Source organism: Heptranchias perlo, chromosome 17 (assembly GCF_035084215.1).
Source record: "Heptranchias perlo isolate sHepPer1 chromosome 17, sHepPer1.hap1, whole genome shotgun sequence".
NCBI classification, from domain to species: domain Eukaryota; kingdom Metazoa; phylum Chordata; class Chondrichthyes; order Hexanchiformes; family Hexanchidae; genus Heptranchias; species Heptranchias perlo.
The window spans coordinates 24265569-24284777 of NC_090341.1; the positions used below are offsets into that span (position 1 = coordinate 24265569).

The following is a 19209-nucleotide window of genomic DNA, read 5'->3' on the forward strand; positions in this document are numbered from 1 at the left end:
AAACCTAAAAGTCCCATCCCCACTTAAAGCCGGCAGGCTGATATTTAAAGGCCCATTTCAGGTAGTTGACAGACTTAGGTACTTCATTTTTTGTGGATTCTGCAACAGAAAATGATTTAACTACTCCTGACCGTGTCGTCCGTGGCTTCTGAAACATGCCGTTGAAATGGAGGCAAGTTACAGCCGAAGCTCATTTGGCCCTTTAAGCCAATGATTGACACATCTCAATAAAAGGTGAACAAATGTAAGGAATCTTACAACACCAGGTTATGGTCCAACAATTTTATTTTAAAATCACAAGCTTTCGGAGATTATCTCCTTCGTCAGGTGAGTAGTGAATAAAATAATAAGGTAATAAAAGGTGAGGTATTGCAGCTGGGCATTCAGTTCTGTCAGACAAATGTTTGGCTGGGAGTTCTTTGTGTTTAGACTGAGGATTCTTTGTTGAGACTGAAAATTCTTGTGTTCAGATAAATTTATCTCCATGGTCACCCCACAGCTATAGAGAGTTCAGGCAGAGAGGGAATGGGTGACTATCAGACAAACTAGGAAGAATAGGCAGGCACTGACAAACCGGTATTCAGTGTTGAATACCAGTGAGGGTGTTGACACTTCGGGGGAGTGCAGTCAGGAGCAAATCCATGGCATCGTGGGAGATTCTGCTGCAAAGGACGGCAAAAGAAATGCAGTTTTTATAGGGGATTCGATAGTCAGGAGGATAGACAGGCATTTCTGCAACCACCGACTTGAGTCCCGCATGGTGTGTTGCCTCCCTGGTGCCAGGGTAAAGGACATCACTGAGGGGGTCGAGAACATTTTGAGGGGTAAGGGGAACAGCCAGAAGTCATGGTCCCTGTGGGAACCAATGACATAGAAAGGAAAACGGTCACGGTCCTGCAGTCAGAGTCTCAGGAGCTAGGGAGGAAGTTAAAAAGCAGGACCTCAAAGGTAGTAATCTCTGGATTACTCCCAGTGCCACACGCTAGTGAGTATAGGAATAGTAGGATAAGACAGATTAATGCATGGCTGAAGCAATGGTGCAGGAGGGAGGGCTTCAGATTCCTGGGGCATTGGGAGCAGTTCTGGGGCTGGAGGGATCTGTTCAAGATGAACAGGTTGCTCCTCAGCAGAGCTGGGATCAATGACCTCGCCGGGGGTGGGGGGGGGTTGAACTAATTTGGAAGGGGGATGGGCACCAGGATAAAACATCAGACAGGGGGACAAATGTGAGACAGTCTAATATGAGATTGGAGTGCATGTGCGTAAATGTACTTCGTGTGGTAAATAAGGTTAATAAGCTGCAGGTTCAAGTTGCCACATGGGACTATGATACGGTGGCAATAACAGAGACCTGGCTCAAAGAAGGGGAGGATTGGGTACTTAATATTCCTGGCTACAAGGTATTCAGCAAAGACAAGGAAGGAAAGAAAGGAGGGAGATGGCTGTATTGATCAAAGAAACTATTATCGCACTGGAAAGAGATGATGTAGTTGAGGGGTCAAAAACAGAATTTATTTAGTTAGAATTTGGGAACAATAGAGGCACTATTATGCTACTGGGTGTATACCATAGGCCACCAAATAGTGGGAAGGAGAGAGAGGAGTAAATTTGCAAGCAAATTACAGAAAGATGCAAGAACTATAGAGTAGTGATAATGGGGGAATTCAATTATCCAAATATAAACTGGGACAGTAACAGTGTAAAGGGCAAAGAGGGGGAGGAATTGCTGAAATGTGTACATGAGAACTTTCTGGAACAGTGGGGGTTAAATTGGACAAGGCAATTAAACAGGCACGGGTAGTGCAATCCGCGACTAAGCCACGCCCAGTGCTTCCTGCGCAGGCAGTACGTGAACTTCATGCTGCCTGCTAATTAGAATGATTCCTCCGTGCAGCCAGTGTTATCTGCGCTGCTGAGAGGCTCTTAAAGGTGCAGGTGCATATTTTAAATGGCAGGTGCACAGTCCACTGGGAGGAGGGAAAGATGGCAGGAAGAATTGTGGGACAGGTACGAGAATGCACCCCACTCTTCTCCGACGATGCACTGGAGGCCCTGGTGGAGGGGATGGACGAAAGGAGGGCCAACCTGTACCTGCAGGCATTGGGAAGCTGTGGCCCAGGAAGTCAACGCCAGGAGCAAGGCACCACGCAAGCGGGTGCAGTGCCGAAAGAAGTTCAGTGATTTGACACGAGTGGTGAAGGTGAGTGAATTCAAATGTCAAGTGGCACATCGAACCAACTGCAACACTGCTCCAAGCATGACACCCACCTGTCAGCCACCCACCAACAAACACTGCCCATCCGCACGCAATGCTGCACTCGGCATGCTGCATCTCACCCTCACATAGTAGCACACTTGCAGGCCACACAACCACCACTCACAGGTCACAAACACTGGCAGCTATCTGACCATGACAGGCACATCACCCAGACACCTTGCAGGATACTCACTGACACCACTGCCCTCTGTCTTGCAGGAGAAGGTGGCACCTAACAGCCGGCAGCAGGAGAGACCTCAGGGAGGACAGGCACACCTACATGTCCTCAGTCCCTTGGAGGAGACCGTGCTTCGGATCATTGGGCAGGCCGTCACTGCACCCGTGACTACATGCCACACTGGAGGTCCCGATGAAGAGGGTGTGGGGGGGGTGGGGGTGGGGGGGGCGTCTCTGCATATCTAATGCTTCTTCTTGTTTCCCACATCTTGCTCCTTCCACAATCTTTTCTGACTCACGTGCTGCAGATGCTGTCAGCACACACATCTTACTTGCTCCTCTTCCTGCTCCACAACTCAAACTATTTCCCTTTGTCATTGCAGATACCCAAGAACAGGTGCCGGCACCCTCCGAGGAAGAGGAGGAGGAGGAGGAGGAACACTGAAGCCACACCGTCACTTGATCTGACACTTGCTTCCACCAGCTCAGAGACTGACACTGCGTGTCCTTTAGAGGCTAGGTTAGAGAGGGATCTGCACGTGATGAGACACTGGGCACAAGTGTGCAGGAGCCGGGGTGGGTGGGAACGGATACCTCAGGTGCCAGCTCACCAGAGGGCGAGGTCGCTCACTCGTTCTGCTGCAGAGGAGTGAGATGAGGACTTCAATGGGCCAGGCTACAGAAGACGGCTGATGGGCGTACACCACCAAATGCTTGGTGCACTGGAAAGCCTGCCAGAAAGCCTGCGCACAATGACGAGGGGCATGGAGGAATCCACCTCGAACTTGGCACAGGCTTTGCGCAGAGCTTGGAGTCCATCCTTTCTCACATGGAACGAGTGGTCACCTCCATCAACACACCTGTGGAATCCACCATGACGCAGCGCCTGATGGCCGATGTCGCGGCTTCCATTGCAGCACAAACCGATACGATCAAAGGTCTGCAAGCTATGGTTGAAGTGCAGACTGCTGCAATGGAAGCTCCGGGTACCACTGTGGAATTGGGCTCCCAGGGCGTCACAGCACTCCAGCAATCTGTTCTCCAGTTGATCACCTGGTTTGCTGAGGCGCCGCCCTGGGAGAGTGGCATTGGCGCCATGGCAGTCGGACCTGCTGTCTTCTCTCCAGACGACAGCATTCCTGCTCCCATCACTGCCACTCAGGCATCAACAAGGGCACTGGCCATCAGCCAGCCAGGCCAGACTGCTGCAGCCCATGCTGAGATGGTGCAGTATGAAGATGGGCCATCCCGCCCCAGAGCTGCTCCAGGTCATCCTCCACGGCCATCTGCACACTCCTCAATTGAAGGTCAGCAGCCTTCCATCACCCATGCTCCAGCCATTGGGGATGCACCTCATAGGAGCACTAGGATAGGTAAAGGCACACGAACGTCAGGCAGTAAGGGAATGCACAGGGGTGAACAGTCTCATTTTGTTTGCATAATTTCATTTGTTAATTGATAAATGTGGCTTTGAATTTGCATTTGGTGGTGGGGTTTTTTTGTGTGATGAGCTGAGGGGGAAACAATATGTAATCAGATGGGGGTGCAATTTGATGGTCATGTGGGAGCGGACAGGTAGGGAGAGTAGGACTGTTGGTGAGTTGAGGGATGTCGTTCACGTTATTGATACCGGGCACAGATCAGGTAAGCACGCAGAGCCCTTGCAGACAAGGTGTGTGTTCCTTGTTGCCCCCTTGCGTCTTCCTCCACTTCCTCCTCCTCCTCAGCCTCTAGTTCAGGGTCTTGTCCGATCATCGATGGCAAGGGCTGGTCCCACATGATGGCGAGGTTGTGCAGCATGCAGCATACCACCACGAATCTTCCCACCTGCTGAGCGGAGTACTGCAGAGCTCCTCCAGAATGGTCCAGGCAGTGGAAGCCTTGCTTCAGGAGGCCTATGGTGTGCTCCACGATGTTGCATGTGGCAGCATGGCTCTCATTGTAGGCCTGCTCTGCACATGTGCGTGGGTTCCTGACCGGAGTCATGAGCCACCACATGAGGCAATAGCTCTTGTCACCCAATAGCCAGCCTTAGACTTGCCAAGCCGGGTGAAAGATAGCTGGCATGTTGGACTGACGCATAACAAAGGCGTCGTGACTGCTCCCAGGGTAACGGGCATCGACCTCCATGATTCGATGCATGTGGTCGCACACCAGCTGCACGTTCAGGGAGTGGAAGCCCTTTCAGCTCACGAAGACAGCCGAGTTGATACGCAGAGCACACAAGGCAACGTGCATCCAGTCAATGGAACCCTGCACTATGGGGAAGCCAGCAATGCGAACAAACCCTTGTGCTCACTGGTTCTGCTTGTCTCTATTGAGGAAACATGTTGAACCTGTTCCTCATCTCGTATAGTGTCTCTGTGACTTCCCTTATGCAGCAGTGCACTGCAAACTGTGAGATGTTGCACATGTCGCCAGTAGAGGCCTGAAATGCAGAAGTTCAACGCCACGGTTACCTTGACAACCGCAGGCAGTGCTGTCCTTGCCCTGCCCTGAGGCTGTAGTTGTGGCTGCAGCAGTTGACAGATCTCCATCACGACTTCCTTGGTGAACCTCAGCCGTCAGATGCAATGCTCCTCGCTTGTGTTGAGGTAAGAGAACTGGTCCCTGAAAGCAGTCATTGGATATGGCCGCCGCTCTGCACCTCCTCCTCCTCCCCCCTCTCCTCGCAGCTTGACCTGCTGTGCGTGGTCTCTCTGCATGGTCCCAGTTGTGTTCAATGTTCAGCGGGAGCCCTAGCAGACCACCCATGGTTGCCAGGAATCTTGTTCAACCACGGTTGTAACTTTCCGAACTGTAAGGTAGTACCTACCAAACCACTCTCAAATATACTCGAGCAACTCTCAGTAAGTATAGGGAGCTTCAAAAAACACTTCCTATTCCACCAGCAGCCAGAAGCAATAATTCAGCAACTAACCTGCAACACCTGCATGGTCCCTTTAAATAACGCTGGTAGGGGAGTCCACTGGGCACTGTAAGGCATGTGCAGGTCTGCATGGTTAAGACTGTGGGTTGAGTGGAGCATTAAGTGCCAAAATGCTGTCTATCACTTTAAATCAGCATTGCACGCTGATTGTACGCACTTTCTCCCTACTTTACATGCTGCTGGCGTTTGCTCTCTGCGCATGCACTACTACCTATACCAAGATGGCGTCCGACACACGTCACGCTAGAAACGTGCCTGCGCATCCAAGACGCCATCTTGGCACTCCGAGAGACTGCGTAGCACCGAAACAATGGACGCTAGATGGCCCAATTTCTAGCCCAGTGTGTTTCTAGCCCAACCAGGGTGGAAACAGTGCTGGATCAAGCTCTGGGGAATGAAATGGTGCAGGTGGAGCATGTTTCAGTGGGGGAGCATTTGGGGCACAGTGATCATAATAACATTAGGTTTAGAATAGTTATGGAAAAGGTCAAGGAACAATCAAATATGAAAATACTAAACTGGAGGAGGGCTAATTTCAGTGAGTTAAAAAGGAATCTTGCCCAGGTGGATTGGAATCAAAAATTAGTCGGCAAAACAGTAATTGGACAATGGGAGGCCTTCAAGGAGGAGTTGGTTCAGATACAGAGTAGACACATCCCGAGGAGGGGGAAAGGAAGAGCATCCAAAGCTAGAGCTCCCAGGATGACTAAAGATATAAAGATTAAAATAAAACAAAAAAAGGAGGCTTATGATGAATGTAAGGTTTATAATACAGTAGAGAACCAGGCTGAATATAGAAAGTGTACAGGAGATCTAAAAAATGGAATAAGAGGGTCAAAGAGAGAGTATGAGAATAGAATAGCGGCTAACATAAAAGGTAACCCAAAAGTCATTTATAAACATATAAATAGTAAAAGGTAAGTCAAAGGAAGGGTGGGACCGATTAGGGACAAAAAAGATCATCTTGTGGAGGCAGAGAGCATGACAGAAGTACTAAATGAATACATCGCATCCGTCTTCACTAGAGAAGAGGTTGCTGTCATTGTAACCGTAAAAGAGGAGGTAGTAGCAATATTGATATGATAAAAATAAAGAGAAGTTACTTAAAAGATTGGCAGTACTCAAAGTAGAGAAACCACCCGGTCCGGATGGGATGCATCCTAGGTTACTGAGGGAAGTAAGGATAGAAATTGCGGAGGCTCTGGCCACAATCTTCCAATCCTCCTTAGATATGGGGACGGTGCCGGAGGACTGGAGGATTGCAAATGTTACACCCCTGTTCAAAAAAGGGGAGAGGGATAAACCTGGCAATTAGAGGCCAGTCAGCCGAACATCGGTGGTTGGGAAAATTTTAGAGATAATAATTCGGAACAAAATTAATTGGCTTTTGGAAAAGTATGAGCTAATAAATGAAAGTCAGCACTGATTTGTTGAAGGAAAATCGTGTTGAACTAACTTGATTGAGGTCTTTGAAGTAACGGAGAGAGTTGATGTGGGGAGTGCAGTTGATGTTGTGTATATGGACTTTCAAAAGGCATTGGATGAAAATACCACATAATACATTTGTTAGCAAAATGAAACCCCATGGGATTAAAGGGACAGTGGCAGCGTGGATACAAAATTGGGTAAGGGACAGAAAGTAGAGTAGTGGTGAATCGTTGACTTTCAGACTGGAGGGAAGTATACAGTGGTGATCCCCAGGGGTCAGTATTAGGACCACTGCTCTTTTTGATATATATTAATGACCTGGACTTGGGTATAGAGGGTAAAATTTCAAAGTTTGCAGATGACACGAAACTCAGAAATGTAGTAAACAATGTGGAGGATAATAACAGACTTCAGGAGGACAGAGGCAGACTGGTGAAGTGGGCAGACAAATGGCAGATGAAATTTAACGCAGGGAAGTAAGAATGAGGAGAGGCAATATAAACGAAATGGTACAATTTTAAAGGAAGTGCAGGAACAGGGAGACCTGGGAGTGCATGTACACAAATCTTTGAAGGTGGCAAGACAAGTTAAGAAGGCTGTTAAAAAAGTATATTAATAGAGACATAGAGTACAAAAGCAAGGAAGCTATGCTAAACATTTATAAAACACTGGTTAGGCCTCAATTTGAGTATTGTTTCAATTCTGGACACCACACTTTAGGAAAGATGCCAAGGCCTTAGAGAGGATGCAGAAGAGATTTACTTGAATGGTAGCAGGGATGAGGGACTTCAGTTATGTGGAGAGATAGAGAAGTTGGAGTTATTCTCCTTAGAGCAGAGATAGTTAAAAGGAGATTTGATAGAGGTGTTCAAAATCATGAACGGTTTTGACAAAGTGAATACGGAGAAACTATTTCCAGTGGTAAAAGTATCAGTAACCAGAGGACACAAATTTAAGGTGATTGGCAAAAGAACCAGAGATGACATGAGGAAACATTTTTTTAACGCAGGAAGTTGAAATGATCTGGAATGCACTGACTGAAAAGGTGGTGGAAGCAGATTCAAAAGTAACTTTCAAAAGGGAGTTGAATAAATACTTGATGGGAAAATATTTACAGGGCTATGGAGAAAAAAAACAGGGAATGGGACTAATAGGATAGCTCTTTCAAAGAGCCAGCACAGGCACGATGGGCCAAATGGCCTCGTCCTGTGATGTACCTACTATGATACTATAATGATATTATGATTTTGGAGCCCCTCAAACTGACAAGATCAAGATGGGGCGCAAAATGAATCTATTCCAGAGTACATCTGAGGAGGAGGAAAATGAAGATGGTTGAACCCATCCCCAGAGCAGCCATGTATATTGCTGCCCATGATACCAGGGCTGCTGTCATCTCCAACGGATTCTCATAATGAGATGTTCAAATTGAAGACATTGAGTTACTCAGGTGGCCTGGAACAACCCCCTCACTCCCTCCACTTGCACAAAACAGTCCTTCAACCACACAAACACCCATTGCACATGCGCCCAATGGGTGGCATCATGTCTTGGAATTCATGATGAAGCACATGAAAGGGCAAATTCACAAATGGAACTCGATAATGGCCAAGATGTAGCAGTGGTGGTGATAATGATTAAATTTAATGTGCCATAACAAAAAAATATATAAATTAACAACATGACAGCTTGTCATACACCTTTGTGCATACTCTTGGTGAATTACAATTATTTAGCCTTTCTCTTTCTACCGCTTCTACATGCTGTATCCCCTGTGGCTGCAGCAGAGGTATTGGCAGGTTGCTCAGATCCCTGCCCTGACTGCCTATGACCTCTGGGTTTTGGAGCCCGTGAGGGCCCCGCCAAAGACTGCTCCACCTGCACCTGTGCAGGGGCAGACCAGGCCATCAATGGAGAGGAGGCAGCATTGCAGGTATTGGTTGAGGAGGGGTCAACGGATGAGATGTGGGAGTGCTTTGAGTGGAGTCCCCACTTTTGTGTGCTCTTTCGCTACCATCCCTCTTCCAGGCCAGTGCCACATTACTCCCAGTACTCTGCTGGCCAACAGGTTGGTGAGCAGATGTACCACATTTTAAGGCATGGCTAACGTATCTGTCTGCCTGTTTAAGGCGGCAGACATGTTGGCATCCAGAATCCGCACGGCTGTTGTCATGGCCTGCATGGACTCATTTGAGAGCCGTGCTTGAAGCTTAATGAAGGCTACCATTCTCTCCATTGCAGACATTCTCGCACTTACCTGCGCCACAATCTAGTGATGGAGTTGGACTCCTTCATCCTCTCTGCTATTGTGGAGAGTGTGCTTGGCACTTCTTCCATTATTTCACAAAGTTGCTGCTGCACCTCTATCAATCTCCTTCTCAAGGGGGTTCAGCATCTATGTTCATCTGAGCAGAACTTGGTGAGGATTGTGCCCCCCCGATGCAAACTCTCCACAGCTGCCCCTGCCACCAGTGTCTGCTTGTGCTCACTTGTGAGTAGTGAATCACCAGGTGACAACCCAACTAACTGTCTAACAGGACCCACCGAAGTGCGAGTATCGGCGCTGATGCATGGCTGTATGTCCTGTGACGGTGCTCCTCTAAGGAATCACTTTCTTCCATTTCCGATGATTCCTCGTGAAGGCCCTGGAAGACAACAGAAAGCAATACTAATGATTCGTCGCAAAAGCGACAATCTTTCCAATGACCGTACTGAGGTCTGGAACAGTTACATCATTGATAAAATCAACTCATATTGTGTGTGAAAGATGTTAAAGTTACAATGCAGAAATAGGCCATTCAGCCCAACCAGTCCACATAGGCATTTACCCTCTGTGAGCAAATAGTTCTAATCACGTTTTCCTAACCTCTTCCCATATCCATTCAACCCCCTTTCCTTTATCCACCTATTCAATCTAACCTTGAATGTTGGCATAGTTTCTGTCTCAACCGCTAACCTTGGTAGTGACTTTCACAGCCTCACAACTCTGTATTTCTGGACCCCTCAACTACTGGAAACAGTCTGCGTCCATCTATCCTGTCCCATCCTTTCATCATTTCAAACAATTCTATTACATCGCCCCATTATCTGCTTTGTTCTAACAAAAAAAAAAATCCAATTTTTCAAGACTTTCTTCATATTTGTATTTCCTCATACACTGGTGACCTGGTGCATCTGTGTTGTTTCCTCTCTAAAGCGTCAATATCCTTCCTATAGTGGAATATTGAGGCTTTAGAGACCAGAATGTACTAAATGCTGTAGAAAATCTGGGTATTATTTATACTGGACTGCCTCCACATTTTTTCACTTTTGAAACCTATCCTACACATGAGTGTGGGTTTTTCGTAGGTCAGGACCAATGTGGAGGACAAATATAAATAAGCAAGTTTACCCTGTCAGTTGATGGTTGGATTTAGGCTGATATGGCTCTGCCAAAGTTAACAAAGCATTAGTTATTGAGGATTACTCCTCAATGATTTCTTTGTGCATTCTGAACTCCGTTGTGTACATTCTTCAATAAGCAAAATAAACTCCATCAAATACTTAGTTCTCATTTTTCATAGATATAGAGCATTTAATAATTTTGATTTTATTGAAAGTAATGAAACAAATAATAATAATCCAAAGAGGACATACTGTCTCTTTCTGCATTTGCACCTATGTTTCCTATTTTATCTTGACCAAAAATCTATCAGCCCTGTATTGGCCAGGCCACTTGGTGTGAGTCAGCAGCAAGACCAGTGAACAACCAGTGACCAGAGAACCAGCAGCAAAAACAAGAATAGGAAGATCATAGGATATTGAGGCAGTAGAGAGGGTACAGTGCAGATTCACTAAGATCAAAGCAGATAACATTAAAAACAAGAATAAAGTTTTAAAAAATAAACCAAAATGGGGGGGTGGGGCAGAGTTGTCTCAAAACCAAGGTGGTAGCAGCCTGAAAATAAAATAAAGCAACTGCTAGGTCTTCCCACGCCTATTACATGTGGTCAGTTTTCAGGTAAAGCTGTCTAGACGTTTTGGAGACATTTTACTTGCAGTAGGTTGTGGATTTTATTGTTAGCAAAATGAGAGCGCAAAGAATTGGAGGTAAGCTTGCAACATTGGTTGCTAATTGTTTGGAGGGTTGGAGACAGAGAGTAGGGATTTAGGGAACGTACTCTGATTGGTGGGATGTGACAAATGGTGTTTCCCGGGGATCTGTTCTGAGGCTTCCCAAACCCGCGACCTCTACCACCTAGAAGGACAAGAGCAGCAGGCACATGGGAACACCATCACCTGCACGTTACCCTCCAAGTCACACACCATCCCGACTTGGAAATATATCGCCGTTCCTTCACCGTCGCTGGGTCAAAATCCTGGAACTCCCTTCCTAACAGCACTGTGGCAGAACCTTCACCACACGGACTGCAGCAGTTCAAGAAGGCGGCTCACCACCACCTTCTCAAGGGTAATTAGGGATGGGCAATAAATGCTGGCCTCGCCAGCGACGCCCACATCCCATGAACGAATAAAAAAACCCACCATATATATTAATGACTTGGATGACAGAATAGAGAGTTGTATTTCCAAGATTGCAGATGACATTAAGTTAGGAGGAACAGTAAGTTTTGTAAATGAGAGCATGAAGTTACAAAGGGACATAGATAGATTAAGTGAATGAGCAAAACTGTGACAGATGGAGTTCAATGTGGGGAAATGTGAGATCATTCACTTTGGATCCAAGACAAATTGGTATATTTTCTTAATGGCAAGGCTAGGAACTGTGGAGGAACAAAGGGAGTATTTGGGTGTCCATACACAAATCACTAAAACCTAGTGCACAGGTACAATAAGTAATCAAAAAGGCTAATAGAATGTTAGCCTATATCTCAAGAGGGTTGGAATACAAAGGGGAGGAAGTTATGCTTCATTTATACAGAGCCTTGGTCAGACTCCATCTGGAGTATTGCTTTCAGTTCTGGGGACTGAAGCTCAAGAAGGATATTTTGGCCTTGGAGGGGGTACAGTGCAGATTCACCAGAATGATACAGGGGCTTAAAGGGTTAAATTATTGAGGACAGGTTTTAATAAACTTGGGTTGTAATTCCCTTGAGTTTAAAAGGTTGAAGACTGATCTAATTGAGATGTTTAAAATGATAAAAGAATTCAATAGAGTAGACACAGAGAAGCTATTCCATCTGGCGGGGGAATTCAGAACAAGGGGGCACAATTGTAAAATTAAAGCTAATCCATTCAGGAGTGAAATCAAGCAGCACATATTCACACAAAGGATAGTGGAAATTTTGGAATTCTCTCCCCCCACAAAAGGCTGTGGATGCTGGGTCAATTGAAATTTTCAAGACTGAGATCGACAGATTTTTTATTAGGTAAAGGTATCAACGGATATGAATCACAGGTGGGTAAATGGAGTTGAGGTACAGATCCAATTGAATGGCGGAACAGGTTCGAGAGGCTCATTGGCCTACTCCTGTTCCTATGTTTTTTCCATCTTAAAGATTTGTAAGTGCTTGTAATTGCTGCTGTAGGATCTGATCTCATGTTGCCTGCTGCTGCAGTGCTGCTTCCATCTGTTCCACACAAGAAATGCATGCATCCTCCCCACCCCCCACCACCTCCATAAGCTAATGATGCAGGCCCTTGAGAAACAGTCACAATGCCCAGTTTCCCACTTCCAAATTGGCAAGCTGCTTACAGAGATCCAGAAAATCGCAAGGATCCTCTGCTGACTCCTCCGGGCAGCTGCCACTCTTGCCCTGCCCATCAACCACCCATTTACCGCCTGGATGCATGCTAGTTATCTGCAGTAATTAGCACAGTCTGGAAGAAAGTGTGAAACAGAAAAAACAGAATTGAAGCAGACATGCAAGAGACTGGAGTGTGCTTAGAAGGAATGTTGCTAATCTTGGGACACCACGAGTAGCCAATAAAAAAAAACAGTTGAATTCAAGAGGTGGTACTATAAGGGTTGGATAATCGAGCACTTTCCATTACAGGCACTCAGTATGAGCATGACGCATTCCCAGGTCGGGTTGAGGTACAGCACAGCCAGACGCAGAGTAAAGCTGCCTCAACACTTTCTAACAATGTGCCTCAGCCGAACCTCAAAAGAGCACCCCCTACTGGTCTAGTGTATCACTTTTCCCCATTTCCCACATCACAGATCCATAGATCTGTTTGAGGAACATTGTTAGTCACTGCTCAATTTTTTAAAAATTCGTTCACGGGATGTGGGCGTCGCTGGCAAGGCCAGCATTTATTGCCCATTCCTAATTGCCCTCGAGAAGGTGGTGGTGAGCCGCCTTCTTGAACCGCTGCAGTCCGTGTGGTGACGGTTCTCCCACAGTGCTGTTAGGAAGGGAGTTCCAGGATTTTGACCCAGCGACAATGAAGGAACGGTGATATATTTCCAAGTCGGGATGGTGTGTGACTTGGAGGGGAACGTGCAGGTGGTGTTGTTCCCATGTGCCTGCTGCTCTTGTCCTTCTAGGTGGTAGAGGTCGCGGGTTTGGGAGGTGCTGTCGAAGAAGCCTTGGCGAGTTGCTGCAGTGCATCCTGTGGATGGTACACACTGCAGCCACAGTGCGCCGGTGGTGAAGGGAGTGAATGTTTAGGGTGGTGGATGGGGTGCCAATCAAGCGGGCTGCTTTATCTTGGATGGTGTCGAGCTTCTTGAGTGTTGTTGGAGCTGCATTCATCCAGGCAAGTGGAGAGTATTCCATCACACTCCTGACTTGTACCTTGTAGATGGTGGAAAGGCTTTGGGGAGTCAGGAGGTGAGTCACTCGCCGCAGAATACCCAGCCTCTGACCTTAGGAGGCATTTTGTACTGTAAGCCCAGGCCTACCAGGAACTGGATTGATACTACTCAAAACTCATTTCACATAGGACCCGTACAGCCGGCAGACTGAGGAGACTTTAACCCATTAGTCTGGGCTAGATTTGAATCTAGGACTCAGGAGTAAAAGGCCAGGGTCTAATCACTGCAGCACTCAGTTCCTCTAAGATACTTTTTAAAACTTTTTTACCTCTAATGTTTTTCATGTATTTTTTCTTTGAATTAGGTCCACATTCCACTTCCAACTAAGAGGAATCTAGAAAGTTGATGATTTTTTTTTGTAGTGGAAAACCCCCAAGTAAAAAGTCAGCTCAGTTAAAAACAATTCTACTGAGAACATGTGATAAGGAAAATCTCATTTGTATTACTTATTAACAGGGTGTCTCCGTGGCAACCAGTGCAAGCTGAATTTGAGAATCTCACAGAATAAACATAATGATGGCAAACAGTTAATATCCAGCTTACCATCCAGGAATTTTACCAGTTTTTACACTTTTCCAGGAATTTCATGTGACTATTTTATTTGTAGTGTGAACACAATAATCAATTTTCCATGACAAACCCATTTACATGGTTAAGTATTAAATTTCCAAATAATTTAGTAACTTGTGTGTAAATTACAGAGGGTTTATTTTATTTGACTATCTCCAGGCACTGATATTTCATACAATTTCATCGAATTTACAGCACAGAAAGGCCATTCAGCCCAACCAATCTATGCTGGTGTTTATACCCCACACGAGTCTCCTCCTACTCTAATGACCTCTTCCCACCCTGCCCCATATCCCTTTATTCCCTTCTCCCCCATGTATGCAAAATGAATAGGGGACCAGCCAATTGCAGCCCTTTGTCCAGAGATGATAATCACCACTAGAGGTGATATTTGCTCCTGGGATCGAACCGGGAACCTATTGCATGTGAGGGGAATGTAATAACCACTACATTATGAAAATCTCCTTTGCTAAGATATATAATCACATTATTTGTTTCAGGTATATTTAATCCATGGGAACCAAAAAAAATTGGATTGTAAAATGCAAAAACTTGTTGAAATCGTAAAAATATCAATTCAATACATTAAAGGCAAAAGCATTCATAAATAGGCTGCCAGATTTAAACCACAGAAATGCTAACATACAGTTTTTACCCAGTACAAATAGGCTTACCCTTCTGAATGCACCATTTCATTTCTGAATAAGCTCCTAAAAAATTACTGATAAACCACCATTGCTAAAAACCATTGAGCAATGGACAATTTGCAGCCTGATGGTCTTTTACCAGCTTTTGTTTATTTTTGATGTGGAGATGCCGGTGATGGACTGGGGTGGACAAATGTAAGGACTTGCACAACACCAGGTTACAGTCCAACAGTTTTATTTTAAATCGCAAGCTTTCGGAGCTTACCTCCTTCGTCAGGTGAGTGAAGGGTTCTAAAAACGCATTGCATATATAGTCAGAGAACAATGCCTGGTGATTACAGATAATCTTTCCAACTGCCCCCTATCACACCTCGGCTGGGAGACGATCACAGCAATCAAAGGTGTCATTGGTGTTCAGACAGGTTAGCCACGGAAAACATTACATCCCAGTATACTGAATACACAATGGGTTAGATCACAAAGACAGAGAGAGAAAGAGACCCAAAAGGCAGAGAGAAAGAGAGAGAATGTCCAGTTGTATTAAAAACAGATAACTTTTTTTCGCTGGTGGGGTTACATGTAGAGTGACATGAACCCAAGATCCCGGTTGAGGCCGTTCTCATGGGTGCGGAACTTGGCTATCAATTTCTGCTCGACGATTTTGCGTTGTCGTGTGTCTCGAAGGCCGCATTGGAGAACGCTTACCCGAAGATCGGAGGCTGAATGTCCTTGATTGCTGAAGTGTTCCCCGACTGGGAGGGAACCCCTCTGTCTGGCGATTGTTGTGCGGTGTCCGTTCATCCGTTGTCGCAGTGTCTGCATGGTCTCGCCGATGTACCATGCTCCGGGGCATCCTTTCCTGCAACGTATGAGGTAGACAATGTTGGCCGAGTCACAGGAGTATGAACCATGTACCTGGTGGGCGGTGTCCTCTCGTGTGATGGTGGTATCTGTGTCGATGATCTGGCATGTCTTGCAGAGTTTGCCGTGGCAGGGTTGTGTGGTATCGTGGAAGCTGTTCTCCTGAAAGCTGTGTAATTTGCTGCAAACTATGGTCTGTTTGAGGTTAGGTGGCTGTTTGAAGGCGAGTAGTGGAGGCGTGGGGATGGCCCACAGATTTCCTACAAAAACTCAGCACCCACGGACCAGTTGAACCAGGAACACTTCTCACCATGATGGACGTCTCGGCACTCTACACCAGTATCCCCCACGATGACGGCATCGCTGCAACAGCCTCAGTACTCAACACCAACAACAGCCAATCTCCAGACGCCATCCTACAACTCATCCGCTTCATCCTGGATCACAATGTCTTCACCTTCGATAACCTGTTCTTTACCCAAACACACGGAACAGCCAAGGGGACCAAATTCGCACCCCAATACGCCAACATTTTCATGCACAAGTTCAAGCACGACTTCTTCACCGCACAGGACCTCCAACCAACGCTATACACCAGATACATCGACGACATTTTCTTCCTATGGACCCACGGCGAAGAATCACTGAAGAAACTACACGATAACATCAACAAGTTCCATCCCACCATCAAACTCACCATGGACTACTCCTCAGAATCGGTTTCATTCTTGGACACACGAATCTCCATCAAAGACGGGCACCTCAGCACCTCACTCTACCGCAAGCCCACGGACAACCTCACGATGCTCCACTTTTCCAGCTTCCACCCTAACCATGTCAAAGAGGCCATCCCCTATGGACAGGCCCTGTGAATACACAGGATTTGCTCAGACGAGGAGGAACGCAATGGACACCTACAGACGCTGAAAGACGCCCTCGTAAGAACGGGATATGATGCTCGACTCGTCGATCGACAGTTCCGACGGGCCACAGCGAAAAATCGCATAGACCTCCTCAGAAGACAAACACGGGACACAACCAACAGAGTACCCTTCATCGTCCAGTACTTCCCCGGAGCGGAGAAACTACGCCATGTTCTTCGCAGCCTTCAACATGTCATCGATGACGACGAACACCTCGCTAAGGCCATCCCCACGCCTCCACTACTCGCCTTCAAACAGCCACCTAACCTCAAACAGACCACCGTTCGCAGCAAATTACCCAGCTTTCAGGCGAACAGCGTCCACGACACCACACAACCCTGCCACGGCAAACTCTGCAAGACATGCCAGATCATCGACACAGATACCACCATCACACGAGAGGACACCACCCACCAGGTACATGGTTCATACTCCTGTGACTCGGCCAACGTTGTCTACCTCATACGTTGCAGGAAAGGATGCCCCGGAGCATGGTACATTGGCGAGACCATGCAGACACTGCGACAACGGATGAACGGACACCGCACAACAATCGCCAGACAGGAGGGTTCCCTCCCAGTTGGGGAACACTTCAGCAGTCAAGGACATTCAGCCTCCGATCTTCGGGTAAGCGTTCTCCAATGCGGCCTTCGAGACACACGACAACGCAAAATCGTCGAGCAGAAATTGATAGCCAAGTTCCGCACCCATGAGGACGGCCTCAACCGCGATCTTGGGTTCATGTCACTCTACATGTAACCCCACCAGCGAAAAAAAGTTATCTGTTTTTAATACAACTAGACATTCTCTCTCTCTCTCTCTCTGCCTTTTGGGTCTCTTTCTCTCTCTGTCTTTGTGATCTGACCCATTGTGTATTCAGTATACTGGGATGTAATGTTTTCCGTGGCTAACCTGTCTGAACACCAATGACACCTTTGATTGCTATGATCGTCTCCCAGCTGAGGTGTGATAGGGGGCAGTTGGAAAGATTATCTGTAATCACCAGGCATTGTTCTCTGACTATATATGCAATGCGTTTTTAGAACCCTTCACTCACCTGACGAAGGAGGTAAGCTCCAAAAGCTTGTGATTTAAAATAAAACTGTTGGACTATAACCTGGTGTTGTGCAAGTCCTTACATTTGTTTATTTTTGTGAGAGCAGTTTTCCCTATAGAAAACTTTCATTTCTATTTATGTATTCTCTACACCCATCAGACTGCCAGCAACCAGAATATTTCAGGCCACATGGACTGCTATGGATAAGGGGTACATCCACCCATTAGCTCACCAAAGATTAGTTGGAATTCAACCAACATGTCATCACCATTTTTAAGTGACTACACCACTAATATTAATGCTAAACTGGGTCTTTGGCACTGTTACTGCCCTGAGATGTTTTTTATTCTGCCAGTGCACCCTGTAAAGGAGTTTACCTCCAAAGAAACGGCCTTGCACCATTTTCATTTTGTACAAGTAGTAGTATAATTCTGTGAAGTCTCTTTTTAAACTTTTTTTAACAGGCAGCCTGCTACATCACTGTTCTATTCTCTAGCTAGTAAAAGTGCTGTCCATACTGTCTGCTGTTCTCAACCAGGGGGAGACTCATAGTAGGCTGGTAATTAGGGCCCAATCCGTGTGTTTAGCCATCCACAGGTCCAGGATGTGTGGGATCCGCAGGGAGGGTATTGATTTCTGTCTGGTGATACTGCCACCCCTATTGGTCCAATTAAAATAGGCATGTGTTTGAATATGTACAGAGTAGGGTTGCCAACTCTAGTTGGAGGCATTCTTCTTGCCCCACCCACCCCTTCCCCCCAACCCTCCCCCGCCTCCCTCTCACCCCCTCCCCCGACCCTCCAGTCTCCCTTTCGCACTCCGATCCCCCCAGTCTCCCTCTCACCCTCTGGTCCTCCCATTTCTCTCACCCTTTGAAGTCCCCAGTCTCCCTCTTGCCCCCCCCCTCGAATCCCCCAGTCTCCCTCTCCCCCGCAAACCCCCCAGTCTCCCTCTCCCCCCCAAATCCCCCCAGTCTCCCTCGCATCCCTCGACCCCCCCCCCCCCAGTCTCACTCTCAACACCATCCCCCCCAGTCCCTCTTCCCCACCTCCCAAACCCCCCATACTTCCTCTCGCCCCCAGCCTGGGTGGGCAGACACGCATCAGGAAGAGGCAACTCCCAAACTAACCGTCAGGGATCAGTGATTCAGGAGTATGAGCTCCACCGATCAACTACTTCCCCCACATGTCACGGTTGCATCGACCAGTCATCAACAAGGATTACGACTATATTTCCAACGAAAGATTTATAAAACCCCCTTGATGCTGCAGGTAACTTCAGAGGTGTTCCAAGACTTCGAACAGAGTGAGTGAGTAATTCACCGCGAAACGCAGCGTGAAAAAAACACCCGTAGTAATGAAGACAAGCAGAGTATCTTTCATTTTACTTTATTTTGCTGTTCTCGGTATGGTAACCGACTCCGTATCGGTAAGAGAATTATTTTTTTGTAAGTGAATGCAGATTTTCTTCAGATGTTTCAATTGACAGTTTTATATCTAAGTTATGATTACAGGCGAAAAAAACCTCCCAACGTTAGCGAATAATGTAATCTATAAAGACAGGAATATAATTGGTATTTTCATGTTTGCACTTCTCGTGA

The 19209-nt window shown here is 46.7% G+C and overlaps 1 protein-coding gene across 2 annotated transcripts in view; it reads left to right on the forward strand.

Moving 5' to 3' along the window:
* Window positions 1-18779: 18779 nt before the first annotated feature.
* LOC137334404 (interleukin-17 receptor B) overlaps window positions 18780-19209 on the forward strand; it is a 34631-nt gene continuing 34201 nt past the window's right edge. For both annotated transcript variants that reach the window (XM_067999117.1, XM_067999118.1), the window contains exon 1: window positions 18780-19037. In XM_067999117.1, the coding sequence (XP_067855218.1) occupies window positions 18966-19037 (72 nt within the window). In that variant the 5' untranslated portion in view covers window positions 18780-18965. The remainder of the gene's footprint in view (window positions 19038-19209) is intronic.